This window comes from Equus quagga, chromosome 2 (assembly GCF_021613505.1).
Source record: "Equus quagga isolate Etosha38 chromosome 2, UCLA_HA_Equagga_1.0, whole genome shotgun sequence".
NCBI classification, from domain to species: Eukaryota; Metazoa; Chordata; class Mammalia; order Perissodactyla; family Equidae; genus Equus; species Equus quagga.
This window is the reverse complement of record NC_060268.1, coordinates 32,551,131-32,569,952: the sequence shown is the minus strand read 5'-3', so window position 1 is coordinate 32,569,952 and position 18,822 is coordinate 32,551,131. Positions and strand designations below refer to the sequence as shown.

The 18,822-nt window shown below is 39.6% G+C and overlaps 1 protein-coding gene across 3 annotated transcripts in view; it reads right to left on the bottom strand.

The window, feature by feature from the left end:
- The window catches only part of FMN1 (formin 1), a 353,942-nt gene that overhangs the window by 104,256 nt on the left and 230,864 nt on the right, over nt 1-18,822 (bottom strand). For all 3 annotated transcript variants that reach the window (XM_046652860.1, XM_046652862.1, XM_046652861.1), the window contains one exon: nt 15,439-15,559. In XM_046652860.1, coding sequence (XP_046508816.1) covers nt 15,439-15,559 — 121 coding nt within the window. The remainder of the gene's footprint in view (nt 1-15,438; nt 15,560-18,822) is intronic.

The following is an 18,822-nucleotide window of genomic DNA, read 5'->3' as shown; positions in this document are numbered from 1 at the left end:
TGTGTGTGTGTGTGTGTGTGTGTGTGTGTGTGTGTGTGTGTGTGTGTAAGTGTTACGAAGGATGGGGGGCTCTTAGAGGAAAGGGGCAATTCTGGGCAGGGCTTATGCGAGGAAGAGAAAGACAGCTGAAATGGTGACAAATACAGTGTCCCCTGGGAGAGGCTAGGTGTAAAAGACTCTGAAATGCCCATGAAACTCCCGAACATCTTCAGCCCTGATGTTAATGAGCCTAAGCGATAAAATTTAAAGGTAAGAAAGGCCCCTCTAAGCTCCCTGCTGGCCTGGGAACTTGTCCCTGTCTTCAAGATGAGTCAGGGCCTTGTGAAAGGACTTGGAGTGAATCGTTCACTCGTTTAATTATTCTTATTAGAGTAGCTGCCTTTTTATTTTTATTCCGTGTCACTAACTTCAACACGTCATTGATTATGATTCACACTTTTATAATAGCTTTAAGGAAGAAAAATAATACATTAAGAGTACACAGAGGTTTAAAAGCTCAGCCACTACTTAAAACAGTCAACTGTAGGGTAGGGTAGCGGGTTAGGAGGTGCGTCCTGGAGTGAAAACACAAATTAGGTGTTTGGAATGCCAAGGTCTAGTGGCGATATAAACAAGAGGTAGCAAATATTTGATTCTCTTTACAATATCATAATCAGAAAGGGCTTTGCAAACGTTTTTTGAGAATCTGCGGAACAGCTAGAGGGCAAACTCTGCCCACCTTCCCACCCCTATCAGCCTAACAGCAAGTTCAGTCACTGTTCTTAGGGACAGATCCCTGTTCCTGGCAGAAGAGGAATCAGCAGAGTAAGTAGGAATCAATTTCTCCCCTAGAAAATGAGGGTAGCACTTGCTCTTGTAAGATGTTTATAGATGACTTGATATTTCAGCGAGTTTATTTAAAATGCGCAGCTAACTCAGTGCTTCGAATAAATATTTGCTGAACAAATAAACTGATGGAAAGGGTCAAACAAGGTCCTCCCCATACTCTGGAGATTTTTTTTTTTTTGGATACCTGGAGGTTTGATGGTGTTTTTAAAGGCCATCAAAATAGTCAAGAAAAACAATTTAAAAACAGTCAAACTAGCAGTTTTAGTACATTAGCCATTCTAGGTTTTCCTTGAGCTTTCCTCTTTCTGTAAGTGGTGGCACAGGGAAAGTTACTGGTCTAACAATGCCTAGGTGTCTATGCTGAGTTGAACATACTGCCTTCTCTCTCTGTACCCGATAATTCTTTGACAACTATATCAAGTTCTCAATCTGTATGATCAAAAACAAATGGCCCTTAATGGCTAAGGGTTTCATGGACCACAGCCTGATGAATGTGTCTCGTTCTACTCCTCACAAGAACCCTATGAGCTTGGGCCTGCATTACCCCTACATTACCCCTATTTTTAGGTAATGAGTGACATCACACAGATACTAAGTAGCTGAGTCAGAATCTAAACTCAGGATGTCGGACCCACTGGCCTTGTGCTATTCTGTCTCCTACCCTAACCAACTACAGGTAAGTGCCAGAAACAATGTGGAGTACCTATAAAAGTGCTCTGCAAAAGATAAGGAGCAAGGTGCTGAAAGCTAAAAATCAGCAAGTGCCCCAACTGGGCCTCTTTCATTTTAAATGGGGAGACAGAAGGCCAGGGGAGGTTAGTGGCACAGAGGACCTGAACCAGGGCTGCTGATTCCTGGGTAGGTCACTGATCTTTCTATGAGTACCTCAAAAGTAGAGTCACAGTCCACAACCTCTATCCATTTATGAGCCCCGTGGAGGCCAAAAAATCTGGGAGAGAGAGGACGCTGGCAAAAACTCCAACCCCCTTGACTGGGGCTAAAGAGGTCTCCTTCTAACTTCACTCATTGGGTTGTCTGACATGAAAAGAATCCATTTATGAATTGTGAATCCTCCACAGAGGCCAAGATACACAATTTACTTGGGCAAGAAAATATTTTGATATTCACAAAACCACCCACAAATCTATTCCTGTGAAGAGAATGTTTTGACCCAACACAAGTTTATGGTAATGTAGCTTTCGTGCTGGCTTGGCAACCAAAAGACCCAAGCTCTGTGCCTGGCTGCGTGATCCCAGCCATGTCACTTCCTATCTTGGAGACCCATTTTCTCAGTTACATATGCCTGCCCTATCCACTTCAAAGGATGAAGCTCAATACACTGGTAAGTCATCACCATTATAACTAGGTTAACACCTTTGTCTTTTTTTGAATGGAAAATAGAAAAGACATTCTTGCCAACGGACTTGCCAGACTAAAGCTACATTCCATTCGTCCTATCTGATTCCTACAGTATGCTGAAAGCTTGCACCTGGAAGGCTACTCTCTGGTTTCCCTGAGCCATTCTTCCCACCATTGAGTAGAATCCTTAATTAAGAACAGTTGTGTTGTTTCCAAACCTGTTTATGCCAATTGTTCTTTTTACTGTAATTACATACTTTAATTACGCGATGGTAAACTGTAGCAATATGACTGTGAAAAAGTACTATTTCTATAAATTTAAGTGGGAGAAGCTAAAATATTGCTGTGAAATGTGGGTGCAGGAGACCAGTGGAGACCAGGGTGAATGGACATGGGAACTCAATGCCATGTGGTACAGGGTTGGATCCTGGGACAAAAAGAGGCCATTAATGGAATAACCGGTGAAGTCCAAATAAATATTAGTGCTTAGTTAATAGAAATGCATCAGTGCCAGTTTCTTAGTTTTGACGAATATATCATAACAACATAAGATGTTAATGGGGAAAGTGGATAAGGGCTTTATGGGAATTCTGTATACTGTCTTTGCAACTTTTCTGTAAATCTAAAATTATCCCAAACTAAAAATAGAAGTTCACTTTTAAGGAAGTGTGGGCGAGACAGTTTTTATTATAAATATCTAGAAAGATTCTGTAGTGATATTTCCAAGAGCCACAACTCCATTTAAAAAATATAAAAGGTAAATCACAGGTGATCTATTATGGACGTGGAATATATAGGAAGACCCCACAAAACTCCATTCAACAGACCTATAATTCAAGAAAAGGCCTCAGCCCTGCATCAACAGACAGACAAATGATGCTATACCTAACTTGTTTGAAATTAAAGGTTAAGGGAGGCAAGTATCATCTTCCATGATTCCTGATTTGGGCCAACTTTTTTCCATTAACCAACCACATTGGATAAGAGTTCTACTCTAAAAAGATTACTTCTAGATGGTATATCAATGCTAGAAGTTTTGAGACATAGATTAATTCAGGAGCACATCCTTGAGAGCCATTTAGAAAGAGAATGCCTGAGATTCAACCCTGATATAATTTTACAGTTGACTTTTATATCCTGTAAATAGTCAGAATTCCAGGGATATTTAGCTGTTCTAATTAACTAAGTCTAGGGAAGAACTTAATAGCCTTACCGAATAAGGAGAACTGTAGAGTTCTCTGAAATAGCACAGTAATAATCATCATCTTAGAAACTCAGAGTTGGACCGTACTTTCAAAATCATCTGGTACAACTACCCTTTCCAGTGGTACCTATCCTCCCATCTCCCACAACACAGTCTTCCCATCAGAAGTGGGAGAGGGACCCATTATCTCTGAAAGCCATCAGTTCTCTCTTTGGACAGCTCTAAAATCTGTCTCCCTGAAGCTTCTACCTTTTTATGCTCATTTGACATCTTTGCCCATAAGTAAATCATCTAATTTCTCTCTAAAGCAAGGTCAGCAATTATCTGAAGTAAGTTGAGTCTTTTCTACCATTTATTCTTTCACTCATTCATTCGCCCACTCAACAAACATTGGTTGACAACAACAATGTGGCAGGTACTGACCGATGCAGTAGATATAACCACTAAGAAGGTCGTTAGGTCCCTGCCTTTGTGGAGGAGAGGGGAGATTTACAAAGGAACAAGTAGAAAATAACAGCAATATCAAAATTGGGGGCTGTAATAGAGTGACTATTCAGAGTGGCTATAGTTGGGTGGTCAGAGAAGGCTCATGGTATGGAACTATCTGGAAGGGCATCCCAGGCAGAGGGAATACCTGCTGCAAAAGTCCTAAAGCAGAAACAAGCTCATTGGGTGGGAACACAAAGGCGACCTGTGAGGCTGGAGGTTAGCGGGCAGGAGGGGTTGGGGTGGCGTAAGAAGAGACAGGAAAGGAGAAGTGGTCAAATCATGTGGAAACTTGTAAGGCATGGCTACAGGTTCTGAGGCTGGATTTTATTTTGAGAGCAATGCACACGAGACAACAAAGTGGCCTGATCCGCCCAGTGTGCAGAGACTGGATTAAAAGGAGGGCAAAAGAGGAAGCAGGGAACCCTGTTAGGAATCTGTTGTGGCCCAGGTGAGAGAGGTAGTGGTTGGGACTGGAAATGTGATGTGGATAGTATGGAGAACAATAAGCTGATTCAAGGCATTTTCTGAAGCAACAGTCAACAGGATTTGCTCATGGACTAGATGTTGGGTATGAGGGCACAAAGGGAATCAAGGATAAGTACTGTATATTTTGATTATACTCTGCAAAGGGATTTCCTTCATATGATCCTGGTTAATCCTCTCAATCAATCAGTGAGGCGGACAGTGCCCCCCTCCTGCCCTCTGCTTTTTATACAAGGATACTGAGATGAGATGTGAAGGGATGAAATGACCAGTCAAGGGTTACACAGCTTGTAAAGCAAGGATTTGAATTCAGGACTTGTGACACAGACTTTTCCATGATAGTAGCTTTTGTTTCAATATTTTATGCTTCTTGTGAAAAAAAAAACAAACCCAAACAAAGTAAATTCTATTAACCATGTTGATTTACAAATAAAGGGTAGAAATAGAGTGAAAACTGAGAAGAGGAAACCAGACACCATAACTCATCCTGCCCACCTAGAGATGTCACAATCATGGCTTCAAAGGAAAACACAAACTTCTTCCATTAATTAAACAGATGAATCAAGTTTCAGTTTCCGTATCCTCTCGCCTTTCTGTACAACTTGTCTTTGAAGGCATTCCATTTGGGAAATGCGTGACCTTTACCCACCACGCTGCACTTAATTGAATGCTTTGCATCAAAAGTCACCACGCTGATCAACGTTTTACACCCACTGCCTTTCTGAAATACTTAGCCCAGTTCCTTACGTCTGTTTTGTTCAAATCATTTTACAAAAATAAATCATATCAAAGTCTTTCTTTTATTATTTCTAAATCTTTGCTTGCAAAACTAAATATTTTTAACACCATGGCAACACAGTCAGGACTCTGGCTAATGTATCCAGTCTTGTACCAGAGTTCAGACTCAGCAAACTACTGTTGTGGACAAATGGGCTAGGAAGGAAGAAAGGACTAATAAATCAGGCAGGTCAATAATCATTCAAGTCACATCTTCTGGAGTGTCCTAAAAGGGGATAAATTAGCCAGGCTTGTCCTAATGGACCAATTCCCCCTTCTCCCTTCTAGAACACACCAATATGTATTAAGCAAACTCCATGGCTTCTGAATGAATTTAAATGATACCTCCCACACCTTCCCAAGCACTTCTCATACATCTGCCCATCTGACCCTTCCAAGATCACTCTGAGTTGGGCAGGGTAAGATGATCAGTTCCATTTTTTTAGCTAAGGTATACAGAGGTTAAGTGATTTGTCAGAGTTGCATGGGTCATCACATGGTTGGTAAGAGGCAGAACTAAATCTTTAACTGCATCTCCTAAATCCCAGGCCAGTACTACTTTCAACACATCAGTCTCTGCCATTGCAAGTAACTAAACTACCACTTATAAATGCTTTGCTTTATTGTTATTTTTGGTTTTTGTATATTCAAAGTTATACGAGCATATACTTAAAAGAATACATGTATTCCATGCAATCTAAGAAAAGCAGTTGCTGATCTCCATCCCACCAATTTCGCCCAATTCTTCCTTCCCAGAGGCAACCACTTATACCAATTTTACGTGATTTTTTCAGCTCTTAATTGCAAGTCTCTAAGAAGCTCCTGTTGGTACTTTGATTTTTCTCTCTATGCACAACAAATGATGTTTCTTTCTTTTCTCCCCCTATGCCCACCACACATGAGCCCCCTACCATGACTTGCTTAGACTAGTATTTGGGTGTTGACATTATTATGACTTTACAAAAACAACTCCCAGCCCTGATTAATTCACCTTTCCTTATATATTCCCCCCAAACTCTTTCATCCTTACCCTCAGAATGAACAATTTTTTCCTAATTTGTTGTTTTCCATGTGCTTATCACTAAATGAAGTTGGACTTATTTTGACAAGATTTACACAGCTAGCAACATTGATACATCAGATGCATTAATTGAAAATTCTCAAGAATCTTCTCCATGATTCTTTTGACCTAATCTAATCTGGAACATTTGCTCTCCATGCCTGGCTGTCATCCTGGGTTCTATGTCTATCTTGGAGCATCCCCTCACTTCCCTTCTGCACCGGATTTTTTATTTCCTATCACCTTTGTTTTCCTATTTCATGGGAAAGCACAATCTCTGGTAGCATGCTGAGGACAGTGGCATGGGAGATAAATGTTTTTGAGAACTTACATGTCTGAAAATGTTTTTATTCTGCTCTCATCTTTGATCAATAATTTGGTGGATATAAGATTCTAGATTGGGAATAATTTTCCTTCAGAATTCTGATCCATTTCTACCTTCTGGTGTTGCTGTTGAAAAGTCTGAAGCCATTCTGCTTCCTGATTTTCTGTATATAATTTGTTTGCACATCCCACTCTCTTACTCCCTCCCCTTCTAAACTCTTCTAGAAGTGTATAAGCTTTTCTTTTTCTCCTGAGTATTCTGAAATGTTCTAACAATGGTATGGATCTGTTTCATTCCATTGTTCTGGAATCTCTTTGGACCTTTTAAAACTAGAACTTGGATCCATCACTTTGGGAAGTTTTCTTGAATGATTTCCCTGAGTAATTTATGTATGAATATATATGAATGTTTACGTATGAATAGTATGAATTTATGTATGAATTTGCAGTAGGAATTTTGCAGTAAAAATTGGATTGTTTCTTACCTTTCTCCACTCCTGGATTAGAATTCAGCTTTCTGGTTTGGTTAATTCATTTACAACTTGTCCTTCTAATTTTGAGCTTCAGAAATTTTGTGGTTACGGTTTTTTCTCTCATTTTGCTCTCATGAGTTTACGCTTTTAAAGAACTCTTTACTATGGTTTTAGTAATTTTCAAAAGGAACTGAAATCCTACCTATGTTCAATCCTAGATGAGCGTTCCATTGGTCATCTTTTCTCAGAAGTCCTCCAGAAGTTTTCCAAAGTCTTTTTGCCCTCTTGCTAGAGCCATACTGGTCATGAACCATGCTCAAATGAGTAATTAAAGAAAATATTCACTCCCATGACAAGATCTAGTTTTTCCCCTTTCTTTCTTTTGTAAACAACACTTATCCTCTCATGGAGAGAAAGCCACTTGATAATGGTAGGTGGTAGAAGTCATTTAAACTGCAGTCAGGGCTGGTCCCCAGCAGAGAAGCAATAGTCTGCTCTGCTCTGTGACTTGACAAGTCCTGGAAGGTTCCCTTACTTTCCCTTCTATGTCAGAACACCATTACACATAATTTCTACAAATGGAAGAGATAGTAAAGGAGTCAAAACCATGCAGGTTCCCTGGAGTTGGCCCTGTAGTACTCCGCTATTCATCTGGCTAACCACGTCGTACTAGTTTGCTTATCATCTAGGTCTTGAAGGGATAAAACACAGGCTAGATAGTTGTCAGAGAGAGAGAGAGTGAGTGTGTCAGAGAAACCAAAAGATGTTGACATGCAGGAGAGAGGAGATTAGAGATTACAACAGGCAGGTTAGTTGAGTGGTTACGGTCAGAGACAATAAAAAGCCTAAATTCAATCCAATTATTATCTGCAGCCCCTTTAGAAGATGAAGTAGAGCACTAAACAGGGCTTATTTTTCAAGCTTTATCATTCTAGATCATACTGTTAGTGCTTGAGGTGTGGGCCCACAAACAGTAAAAGAATAAAGCATGGTACAGTAGAGAAAGCATAAGCTTTATAATCAGATAAATCTGCTTCAAATCTCAGCTTTGTCATTAGCAGAAAAGTTGCTTCAACTTTCCTACTGTTAAAATGCAGGTAGTACTTATTTTGAAGGAGTTTTAAGAAGCAGAAACGATGTAAGCAACTTTGGCAGTATTTAGTAAGTGCTCATTAAAAGGTAACTGCTGTCACTAGCGATGGTGGACATGGACACGTACCACATCCTTGAACACATTCACTGTGCCTGAGTCCACTGTCCACCCTCAGAGGGATGAAGATTTTATCACTGAGATTGTTTAAAATTGCCACTGCATAATGGTAATAAAAAGTGAACCAGCTTTTAGTTGGTTTTATTATTGCCTTTAAATTCTCTACAGATATGCCAGATAAAAGACAGGACACCACATTAAATCTGAATTTGAGATAAACAAGAAATCATTTCTTTAGTATAAGTGTATCTCGTGCAATACTTGAGAAACACTTACGCTAAAAATATGTCTTGTTTATGTGAAATTCAAATTTAACAGGGCTTCCCGCATTTTATTTAATATATTTGACAACCCTAAGGGTATCCCCATATTGCATGCACTGGGGGTAGAATGCTCCATTGTAGTCCCGTACATCCATCGCTTGGTAGGCCCCTGACTGTGTCTACTACAAATTCAAAGGAATGCCATTACAGACTTTCTTTAAATCATCTACTTTGCTTTCTGAGATAATATTAATAGGTAACCACTTAAGTTCTGTTTTGGGCTCCACAGTGCTGACTTAGTCTGCCAAAAGCCATACTTTCATCCAAGTGGTGGACAGATACATGGATTCTGACCAAGGAGGAGCCGAACGACTGTAAGAATGCAAGAGTCAAAGAAGATGGAGGTGAGGTGAACTCGCATTAAAGAACTGGACCGTGGAGCCAGGACGGGATCCTTCCCTCTGCCCACAGTGATACAAACTTGAATATTCATTAGATTAGCAACACCAGTTAGTAGTGTTCCTTCTCACTTTTCACAGTCAACTCTTGACTAACTGCAGTAACAGGAAGAGGGAAGGACACCACAGATAACCCCAAATCAAAACTAAAAAGAATCAAAAGAGGTCTAGGGCAAGATGAAGTGCAGGTTCTCCACTAGCCCTCCTGCTGTGTCTCGGCGCGTGGGGATACCAACTCTCCTGCAGGCAGCTTCCCTTCCCATCCAGATGCTGGATGCCACCAGCGCTCGAGTCTTGAACCCCACCTCACACACTCCACCCTTCAGCACCTCACCAATATTATCTCAACAATGTATTTGCCCAGACACTTACTTTGTTCCTTAAGTTAAGTGAGCTCCATGACAAAGGAGGTGATTGTTTCCACCTTGCAGGAGAAACAATACGTTGTCTAGGTTTATCATGTAGTTTCAAACAGGAAAGGTTTTCTAACATGTAAATAGTATAGCTGACTCAGTGATTAATGTTAGAAATAATATATTACTAACTTTTTAAAAACTATGGCTAACCCTTAGCCTCACTAATTTACCTACCTATAATTGAGAGTTGACTATAACTTATGTTTTTTAACCTTTTTTAACTGTAAAAATTTCATATGCATATCCAAATAGTTAAACTATTTCCACTACACCAGTCTCTGCCCAGGGCCAGGAGAGACTGCCATGTTAAAAGGTTCTCATTTCCTGTTTTTATGTGTGTGGGAGTGTGGTTCCCTCCCCAATTCTTCCTCTTTTAGCTGACTATATTGATATTGACCGTATGCTGCTAAATAACATGTGTTAATTTTTTTTGGTGGACCTTTAGAAGGGAGTGGAGCTAAATGAATGAATTCAATCTGCCATCTTCATCTGGAAGACGTGCTGACTATAGTTCAGAAAATCTACACAAAATCCCTATCTTTCTTGAACTGTTACTTCCATGCATGTATAAATTAATCCTATAACTTAGAAGTTGAAGCACAACGTTCAGGTACCACTGTTGTATAAAACAGGTTCATCTGGATGGTTCTGGGCTAATCTGGTTACCCCATTAAAATAAGGACATCAGGACCAAAAATGCCTAAAGATGTCACAGATGTACTTCAGTGTGAAACTGGTTTAGAAATATTACTAGTATTCAAACTTAGAATGAAGATTTTAAAATTATTGAATGCCTGGACTATGCATTTCACACAACATCTCATTTAGAAAAGGCTTAAAAGAGTTAACATTTTAGGCTAAACATTTATAGCATAAACATTTACAGAGTGATAACAGATATCAAAAAAGTCAACCGAGACTCTTGCTTTTCCAAAACTGTGTATTCCCAAATACTTCTAAATGGTACATAAGGAAGGACATGTTCAAATATATAGTCTTAAATATTTAGAGAAAAGAACATCAGAATCATCTTAACACACACACACATACTACAGTTGCATCGAAGCCAACATTCTCAAGCAAGTCTGAATATCTTACACTGAGGGTTAATTAATAATTACGTTTTCCCAATTTATATACACAATAACAGGGCTAGGCTAATAAGGCACCCTTTTCAAGGCAAGATTTGGTACATAAATAGATGATTAAACAGCCCACCCTTAATGATAGGGGATACTAAATTACTACTGTTAGCTAATAAGGGCAAATTATTTTTACTCTGAAACTTTTCAGAATATGCTGACTTCTCAACACCTATCTGAAGAGTTCCTATCTCATTTTCTGACAAAAAAAATTAGTTTTCTTAATTTCACAGCTTGAATGAATTTTTCATGATAAAATACTATCACAGGATCATGTCAAACAAATGTGGATTTAGAGGAGGTGACATTAAGAGTAATTTTGAATAATACTAATGCCATTTGTTTTGGATTTTCAGGCATCAAGACATCAGAGAGGATTTGACCCACTCTGTTAGTTTACATGGATAACAAACTCAGGAAGGAAAGTGCCATCAGGGAGTATTAAAAGCCATACTGAAGAACAGAGGCCATCACTGTTCGTCTCAGCTCCTCCTATGAATATCACCTACTAACGATCATTTAACCAACAGCTGTGTTCTTTATATTAAAAATTTGATGGTAATAACATCCCTTCTTCTTAAACTGCATTTCACAGAATGCGTGTTCTGCAACATATTACTAAGGATTCAGTGAGAGAAAAAAAATGTTTTATGTTTGGAGAAATCCTGCTTTAAATAGGGTTAAACACCATTTTGTTTTGTTTTGTTTTATTGCAGGACTTCCCAGAGCCTTTAATAAGCTCATGTGCACTGTGAATCTCTATGATATGACTTTAGTACAGAGCATTTGCAGGTTTACTAGACTCTAGACTCTTTTAGAGAGCACAAATTCACACTTCATGCAATACGGTTAAGTGCCACTACTTGGGAAATGCTACATCTATGGCCTCAGTGATGGTGTGTGCATGTACATGTGTGACTGGTATTAACTGGCACAATCATAAAGCTTACACTGCTTGGTGTGTTTGTTTCCTATTGCTACTATAACAAATTACTGCAGGCTGAAGTGGCTTAAAATGACACAAATACATTACTCTCTAGTCCGTGTGTTAGGAGTCTGACTTGGACCTCACTGGGCTGAAATCAAGGTGTGGACAGGGCTGCATCCCCTTCTGGAGGCTCTAGGAGAATCTGCCGCTTGCCTTTTCCACTTTTAGAGACTTCCCACATTCCTTGGTTCACTGCCCACCTCCTCCATCTTCAAAGCCAGCAACATTGCATCTTTCTGATCATTCTACTGCACTATTTCCCGCTGACCACAGACAATGAAAGTTCTCAGCTTTTAAAGATGTGATTAGATTAGGCCCACTTGGATAATCTAAGGTAATTTCTCCATCTCAGCATCAGCAAAGTCCCTTTTTGCCATATAAAATTATGAATTCACGGAGTCTAGGGGTTAGGGTTTGGACCTCATTGGAGCCATTATTCTGCCTACCACGCATGGGTTGGTAAGAGTACCTTGAGAGCTCTGACCAGCAAACAAGGTCAAGGAATATAAGGTTGAGCAACTATTTCTAGTCTTTGTTTTGTCCCTTACTTAGAACATCATAGTAACAGGGAATTCAAAATTACTATGTGATTGAGGTACAGAACAGTAAACAAAATATGGAACATGTTCCCAAGCACCAAGAACTGGATTCTGTCTTCACAATGTAGAGAAGAGAGCACCAGTGCTCTGGGAATTAGATTGTCCACATACACATCCAGCTGGCCCCTCAACAGCATGGGCATGATTCTACAAGTTGTGCACTTTCCAGTAAAATGTACATATCCCTAATCAGCTTTATTGAAGCTTTCCTTACTAAGGAATCGTGCATTCATTACCTCCTACGACATAGGTAATAGGATTGTCCCATTTTACAGGTGAGCAAATAAAGTCCTTTTTATGGTTATGTGACTTGACAAGATCTCGCTTTCATCCAACCAGTAAAAGTACATATCTGATTCCAAAGCCCAAGTTCTTAATCCTATGCAATACTGTCTCCTGTACGTTTTCCCCTTCCCTAGCCCCAACCCAAATAAGTTCTTTCCTATCTCTATCTGGTCTGAGGGTCTATATATGTGGTTCTAGGAGTATGTGTGTGCATACTCACGTGTGCTTGCACTGATACACACATGTTTAGTAACTCTCTATTGTTCATATCTTCATGAGGATTTCTGCCTTGAATACCTGTCTTCCTGTTCTCATCTCTGATCAGATATGGAGATTTCTGGGCCAGAGGCAGGGTATGTCATGAATACATGCCTTAGAGTGATACCTAGTTTCAAAACGTGGCTAAGTCAACACCTGTGCTCGGCAAGTTACTTCAGCACCATGAACTTCCGCTTACCCTTCTGCAAAAGATCGATAATAATATCTGCTTCACAGGGTCATTGTAAGAATTGAGAGAGATGATATCTGTAAAGCATCTAGTAGATAATCATCACACAGTAAATTTTATAGTTCATACTATCATCAATTCCTTGCTATGTTTACCTGCACAAAAGTGCCATTCAAAGTTCTCGTCTCTATCAAAGATACTTATTGACAACAGCTACTTGATCAGTGATATTTGTACAACCACAGTTTAATTCACATCCTATTGTTAAGGTGTGGTTCACTCTACTCAAAACAATTTTCTTCTCAAGCGCCGTGCCTGCTCGGAGAACCGGGGCCTGCGGCTCCTTGAAATTTGCTAATCACATCTGGTTTAGCTTTAGACATTTTCTGGGGTTTTGCCAGCAGCCACGACATTTTAATGGCTACAATAAACCTCAAAGCCTCATCAAATCTTCGCTGTATGTGTGAAAATTATGTCCTCTTCAATTAAACATTCAATCTAGGCTCACACCAAGGCCTTACGGAAAAGGAGGTGAAATCTGAATGGGAGTGTGAGATGAAACGGACCGCCACGACTCTGGCCATCTCGCCAGATGGTATTTAGAAGAAAAAGAAATTCATTAGAGAACCAACGGTCAGTATTTTCTTTAAATATTTACTAGGTACCTTTCATGTGTTGAAAACACTGGCATCTCTAAAGATTAGCAGGGCATTTTTGCTTAAATATTCAATGTGTGTGGGGGAGTCGCAGCTTCCTCATTTGCCTTTTTGAGACTTGATGTCTTTGGTGAAGTTCAATACAAAGAGGAAAATTAACTGGGGCAATGTTCAGTTTTCATTTATAAGACAGCTCCTCTAGCTTCAGAAGTTGTTGTATTTCCTTAAAATTGACTAAGGAAACTGTCAATTGAGTACTGAGAGATCCGGAACTACACCTGGGATCTCCCTAGAGAAAATAAGGTGTGCCAAAGTGGGATCTCTGGGGGAACCCCTGCCTCTCCACTGTTCTACTAATTTTGCTCTTATCTTTTTGTTATTCATCATCAAACATGGGGATGTCAAAGGGAGGTGGCTGAGCCAGGATGCCTGAAAGAGGCAGCCTCTGGAAGGAAAGCAGATGAAGAAAGACCAAACATAGATTAGGTTTCTGCTCAAAAGTCTACATGAGAGGACAGACCAAGGGTTTTTACAACCAATGGGCCAAGAGAGAAGAGGGGATGGGCATTCAGGAATGGCCAGGGAGTACAGAAGCTCAGGTCTTCTCTGCCACTGCTAATCTTGCAGCCATCCTGAGGACTGGCCTGGATCCTAATTCTGCCTTTAGAGAGGGACAGAAAAAACTGCTAGGTGATGGCTTACTCTGCTTCATTCCAATAAGAATCAAGCTCCTCATTGTAGATATGGATAAAACTGCCAGTGTTTTAGGCGAGGGAAAGCAACGACCACAAGTTCACAGATCACATTCCTGAATGAAGCATCCATTTGGTAGAATTCATGCTTTCAACCACATCAACAGAAGAAAAAAAAAATCCACACGTTCCTTTAAAAATAATTTACAAGGTAAAAATATTCACTTGTAACCACTATCCTTATTTAAGCAAGTTTTATGCCCAAAGTAAAAATCCATGGCTCTCCCTGCCACCAGGAGCTGATCTTTCCCACTTTACTTCCATTTCCAAGCTGTTCTCTGTCTAACACTTGGGTTTCTGAGCACTCTTTCACAATAAACATTTTTAAAATGTTTATTTTATGTCTTAGTGTAAAAATATTCCTGGTGCAGGCTCTTCATTTCCTCAAGCTCTCCTTTTGGCACTCCGGGCTCCATTTCCACATTAACACACTCCCTAAATCCTCTGTAGAGCTCTTCAATTGGAGTTATACAAGCTCCAAGGCAAGTATTTATATTCTTGGACAAGGAGATGTCTCCACAGTGAAAACACAAGACTCTAGAAACGCCAAAGGAAAATTCTTGCACAAGAGAGACATATTTTCACCTTTTAAAAAAGCCAAAAAGGGCTTTCAGCATTTTGTTTTGAATTAATTAAAAATGTAAATTAAACTAAAATAGAATGTTTACCTTGGGTCTTGCCATCATTAGACTCATAGACATAAACCAAATATATAAGGGGTGCTTGTGTATAATATATATATATATAAGCAAAGCAAACTAGCTTAGCAAATGCATGAGTTCTAATTGGATAGACCTGATAAGCTCAGTAAATCTGCCTCTTAATGGCTGTGTGAAGGTAACTTCTCTAAGCCTCATTTTTCTCAACTGTAAAATGGAGTTACTATAGTTCCTGCTTATTAGGATTGTTATAAGAATTATATGAGACAACAGTAGGCACTCAATAAAGTGTTGCTGCAATTATTATTATTAAAGTTATATCTATTAAAAGTTGGAAAATGTAGATATAAGTACAGATAGAACAAATGATTGACACGAATAAGAGAGGGATATGTAAGTACAGTGTCCCCAAACAGTGTATGGAGGTCGAAAGATTCATGAGGGCTGTCGTGTACCATAACTGAACTCTGCACCAACTCCATTCCGTGAGCCAGACATAAATAATACTCTTAAACCATTAAAAATATCTTAACCATTATCCTAATATTAGAACAGTTCCTGTTACCTTCTAGTTGCCTCTTCAGTTTTCTCAAATCTTTTATGAGGTCTTCAAACTTGACTTGGGAGGCCAGAAAGAAATCTTGTGGTTCGGGCAGGGGGAAAACACTCTTTTCTGTTCCTGCTTCCTAAAACACATGGTAAACAAAAGAACATTACACTTCCCAACTGTCACTTGCAGTTGAAATTCCAAAGCATCTTCTGTTCGAATAAGAATCAGCAATGCTCCTCTGCTATGCCTGAATTGGGACTGGTTACTTTGAAAACCTTTTGTGTCATTCACAATATCACTTTGGTCTTATTGGCTTTGAGGTTGGCTATGGCTTTGGCATGGGCTAGGTTCAACTTTGCCTCATGAATCAAAGAGAAAATTATCAGGTATGTCCTGATCTTGGACACTCTACTCTCATGCAAAAAAGGCAGAGGAGGAAAACATGCAAGTAGTTAAAGGCCCTGCTTGAGTTTCACATGGTAGCAATTAGATAACTCATCTTTGGGGTTTGCCAGTGGGTGTGAATTAGAAGGTGCTGGATAAGGCAGCACTGCAACTGAAGAAACAAGCACTCTCCTTTATGCCTTTACCCACCTTGCTGTGCAACTTCAAGCTCGTGTGTGCACGTGTGTGTGACCTCATTCTTCACATACTTGTAAAAATTTTCCAAATGTTGTTTGACTTAACTTAACAGATATTTACTGAGGGCATGGTTGGGTATAGTTTTTGACAAGCCCCACAGCTAAACCCAATAGAGGATCTAAGCTGAGAAACATCTCGAGGGACAAAGCCTTCAGTGTACATTGAGAAATAAGCTGAGCCTCAAGTATCTTCTCCAGTCTAGCTCACTTTCTCCCTGAGTTGTTTAATATCAGCTTTGAATCTCGCCTCTCTCAGGCAGTCTTCAGTTATTCCTCTCTCCACATAGGCTACTTGGCCAGTTTTCCCCCACATTCCATCTTTCCTACTGCCATTAGGACAAATTCCAAATTCTAAAACTGCTTTACAAGGCACTTTATGATCTGGCCTCTGTCTACATCTCCAGCCTTATTTCTACCTTCTCACTATCTCTAACTCCCTCCCCTAAACTCTCATAAATTAATAGAACGGGCCACAATCTCTTGCCTCTAGGCTTTTGTCTATAAAACTGTCCCTTTCCAATATTCCCCAGAACCTCCTCACACTGCCTTGTTCATACTTATCCTTCAAGTCTCAAAACAAGTCTCTAAGATTTCCACTGAGCCCCCGCACTTGGTGTTTCCAAGAGCCCCTGGTACCTACCATTATCACAGCACTTATCAACATGAATTTAAAAATCGCCAGATTAGCTTGTATGCCTTCCCCACTAGACTAGAAACACTTCGAAGGGAGGAACTGTGTCTTGTTCTCGGTACAATACACAACATCTGGCATATCAATACACTTTGTTTGGCACCATTATAGGGAGCTTATAAAACACTGTTCTGAGAAGTTTGTATCTTTAGTAGGGGACATCTAGCTTGTCAAATTTTTTGTGGTTTCAGGAATTCTCTGGACCCTCCCCTTCCTTTAAGACCTTTAGCTTCACTTGGAATGCTGGAAGAAGGTGGTTTTCCTCATTTGATCAGAACAACATTTTATGTCATCGAGGTACTTTTTTCCATCTTCCTATACTTATTTTAGTACCTTAAAAACAATGGAAGCAGTACCCTAGTCTGAGTGCCAGGATGGAACAACATCTGAGATGCTTGCCACAAAACTCCACGGTAATTGACACTGGAGAACTCACGCATAAAATCTCTATTTTCCAAAACATTTTATCAGATTCAGTCCTGCCTGGCTTCGAGGTTTTTTGTTTTTTTAGCTAGAAAAAGCTGCTGAGCAAATCAGCCTGATAGTAGCTCTTGGGAAAGTCGCTCAATTAGAGTTCAAAAGACACGGCTCTAGACGGGTTCTTTTAAATTGCTCAGACCTAGACTTGGACCAGCAACCAGGCAGGAGTGGAAGGAGGTTGGAGCAGGAGTCACCTTCCTTCAGCTAATTGCTCATCCCCACTAACCACAAAAATCATCACTTATGTTCCTGGAGGGAGGGGATAATTTAATAAATCACAGAATTCCACACTCTTGTTCAGTGAAATGCATTTTGCACACTGAAAACTGGGAGAGCACCACACTAATGTTGACTTCTTATTCTTCCTAAAGCGGGCCATCCCATGTTTGAAGTTATTCTTATTGTGAGACTTGTCCTCTGTGAAGTCAACTCAACTGGGTTCAGCTCTCTTCAGTGAGAGCCATATATCACAGGCAGATTTCAGCCTTCCTAAACGATGCCTCTGACTTGGGTGAGGCAGACACTACAAGATAAAACTGCTCTTGCCAACCTTGGATCAGAAGCATCGCCTCTCAGGATTCTTCAGGGTAATTCTTCTGCCACACTGGTACCTGCTGTCAGAAGTTCAGGTATGTGCATATTGCCTGAAGCTCAACATGTGTGCCCCTTCTTCCAGAAAATAGCTCTCACTTCCTCACGCCTAGTTCTTTACAGCTGCCACTTATTACATTCTTGTGGATATTTACAGTATATTCAATTCAGCAAGTATTTCTCAGGCATCTACACTACAGACACTAAAAAAGAGACAACAATGAGTTCTGGACCTCAAAGAGCAATGCCAGGATGATAGGTAATTGCTCATTGATATCTCTATATAAGGTAGAATAAGATGCATCATGAGAGAGGTTCAAAGAGTGTTTCTGGGCTTCAATGGAGTAAAAGATGAGGAAGAGAGCAAAGACTTCATGGAAGAAGGGCAAATGTAAGATTGCACTATTTTTCATTATATCTTTTTTCCCTTTTACAAAACTGACACATGTTCATTATGTTTAGTAACTCAAAGAAAGAAGAAAGTAAAAATCTCTTATAATCCTACCATCCAGAAATAATCAAATATTTTAATATATATGCTTCCAGGTTTTTCTGTGTTTGTGTTTATTTATATTTACATATTTGAAATTACATTACATATTTTTTAACACATTTGTAATTTAAAAGCAGATCAAGAGTATTTTCTAATGCCACTAAATTTTTTCCTATATACTTTCCATGGCAGTGTAGTACTCCATTTTATGACTCTAGCATAATTTATTTGACCTTAGTCTCTACCTCTGGACATCTACCAAAAATTCTGCAATATTTTGCTATTACAAATTATTATAATAGAATAATGATACATGTTTTTATTTATTTCCTTAGGATAAAAATTCCTAGAAAGATTATACATATTTCTAGAGTTTTGCTACAGAAAGGACAAAGCCTTGTTAGCTCCATGTAGTATATTTGCATGAATTAGGAAAAGGTGTCCCTTGTAGGTAGGCACAGCTCTATGGGCAAACAGCTTGACGAACATGACATCTTCATGTG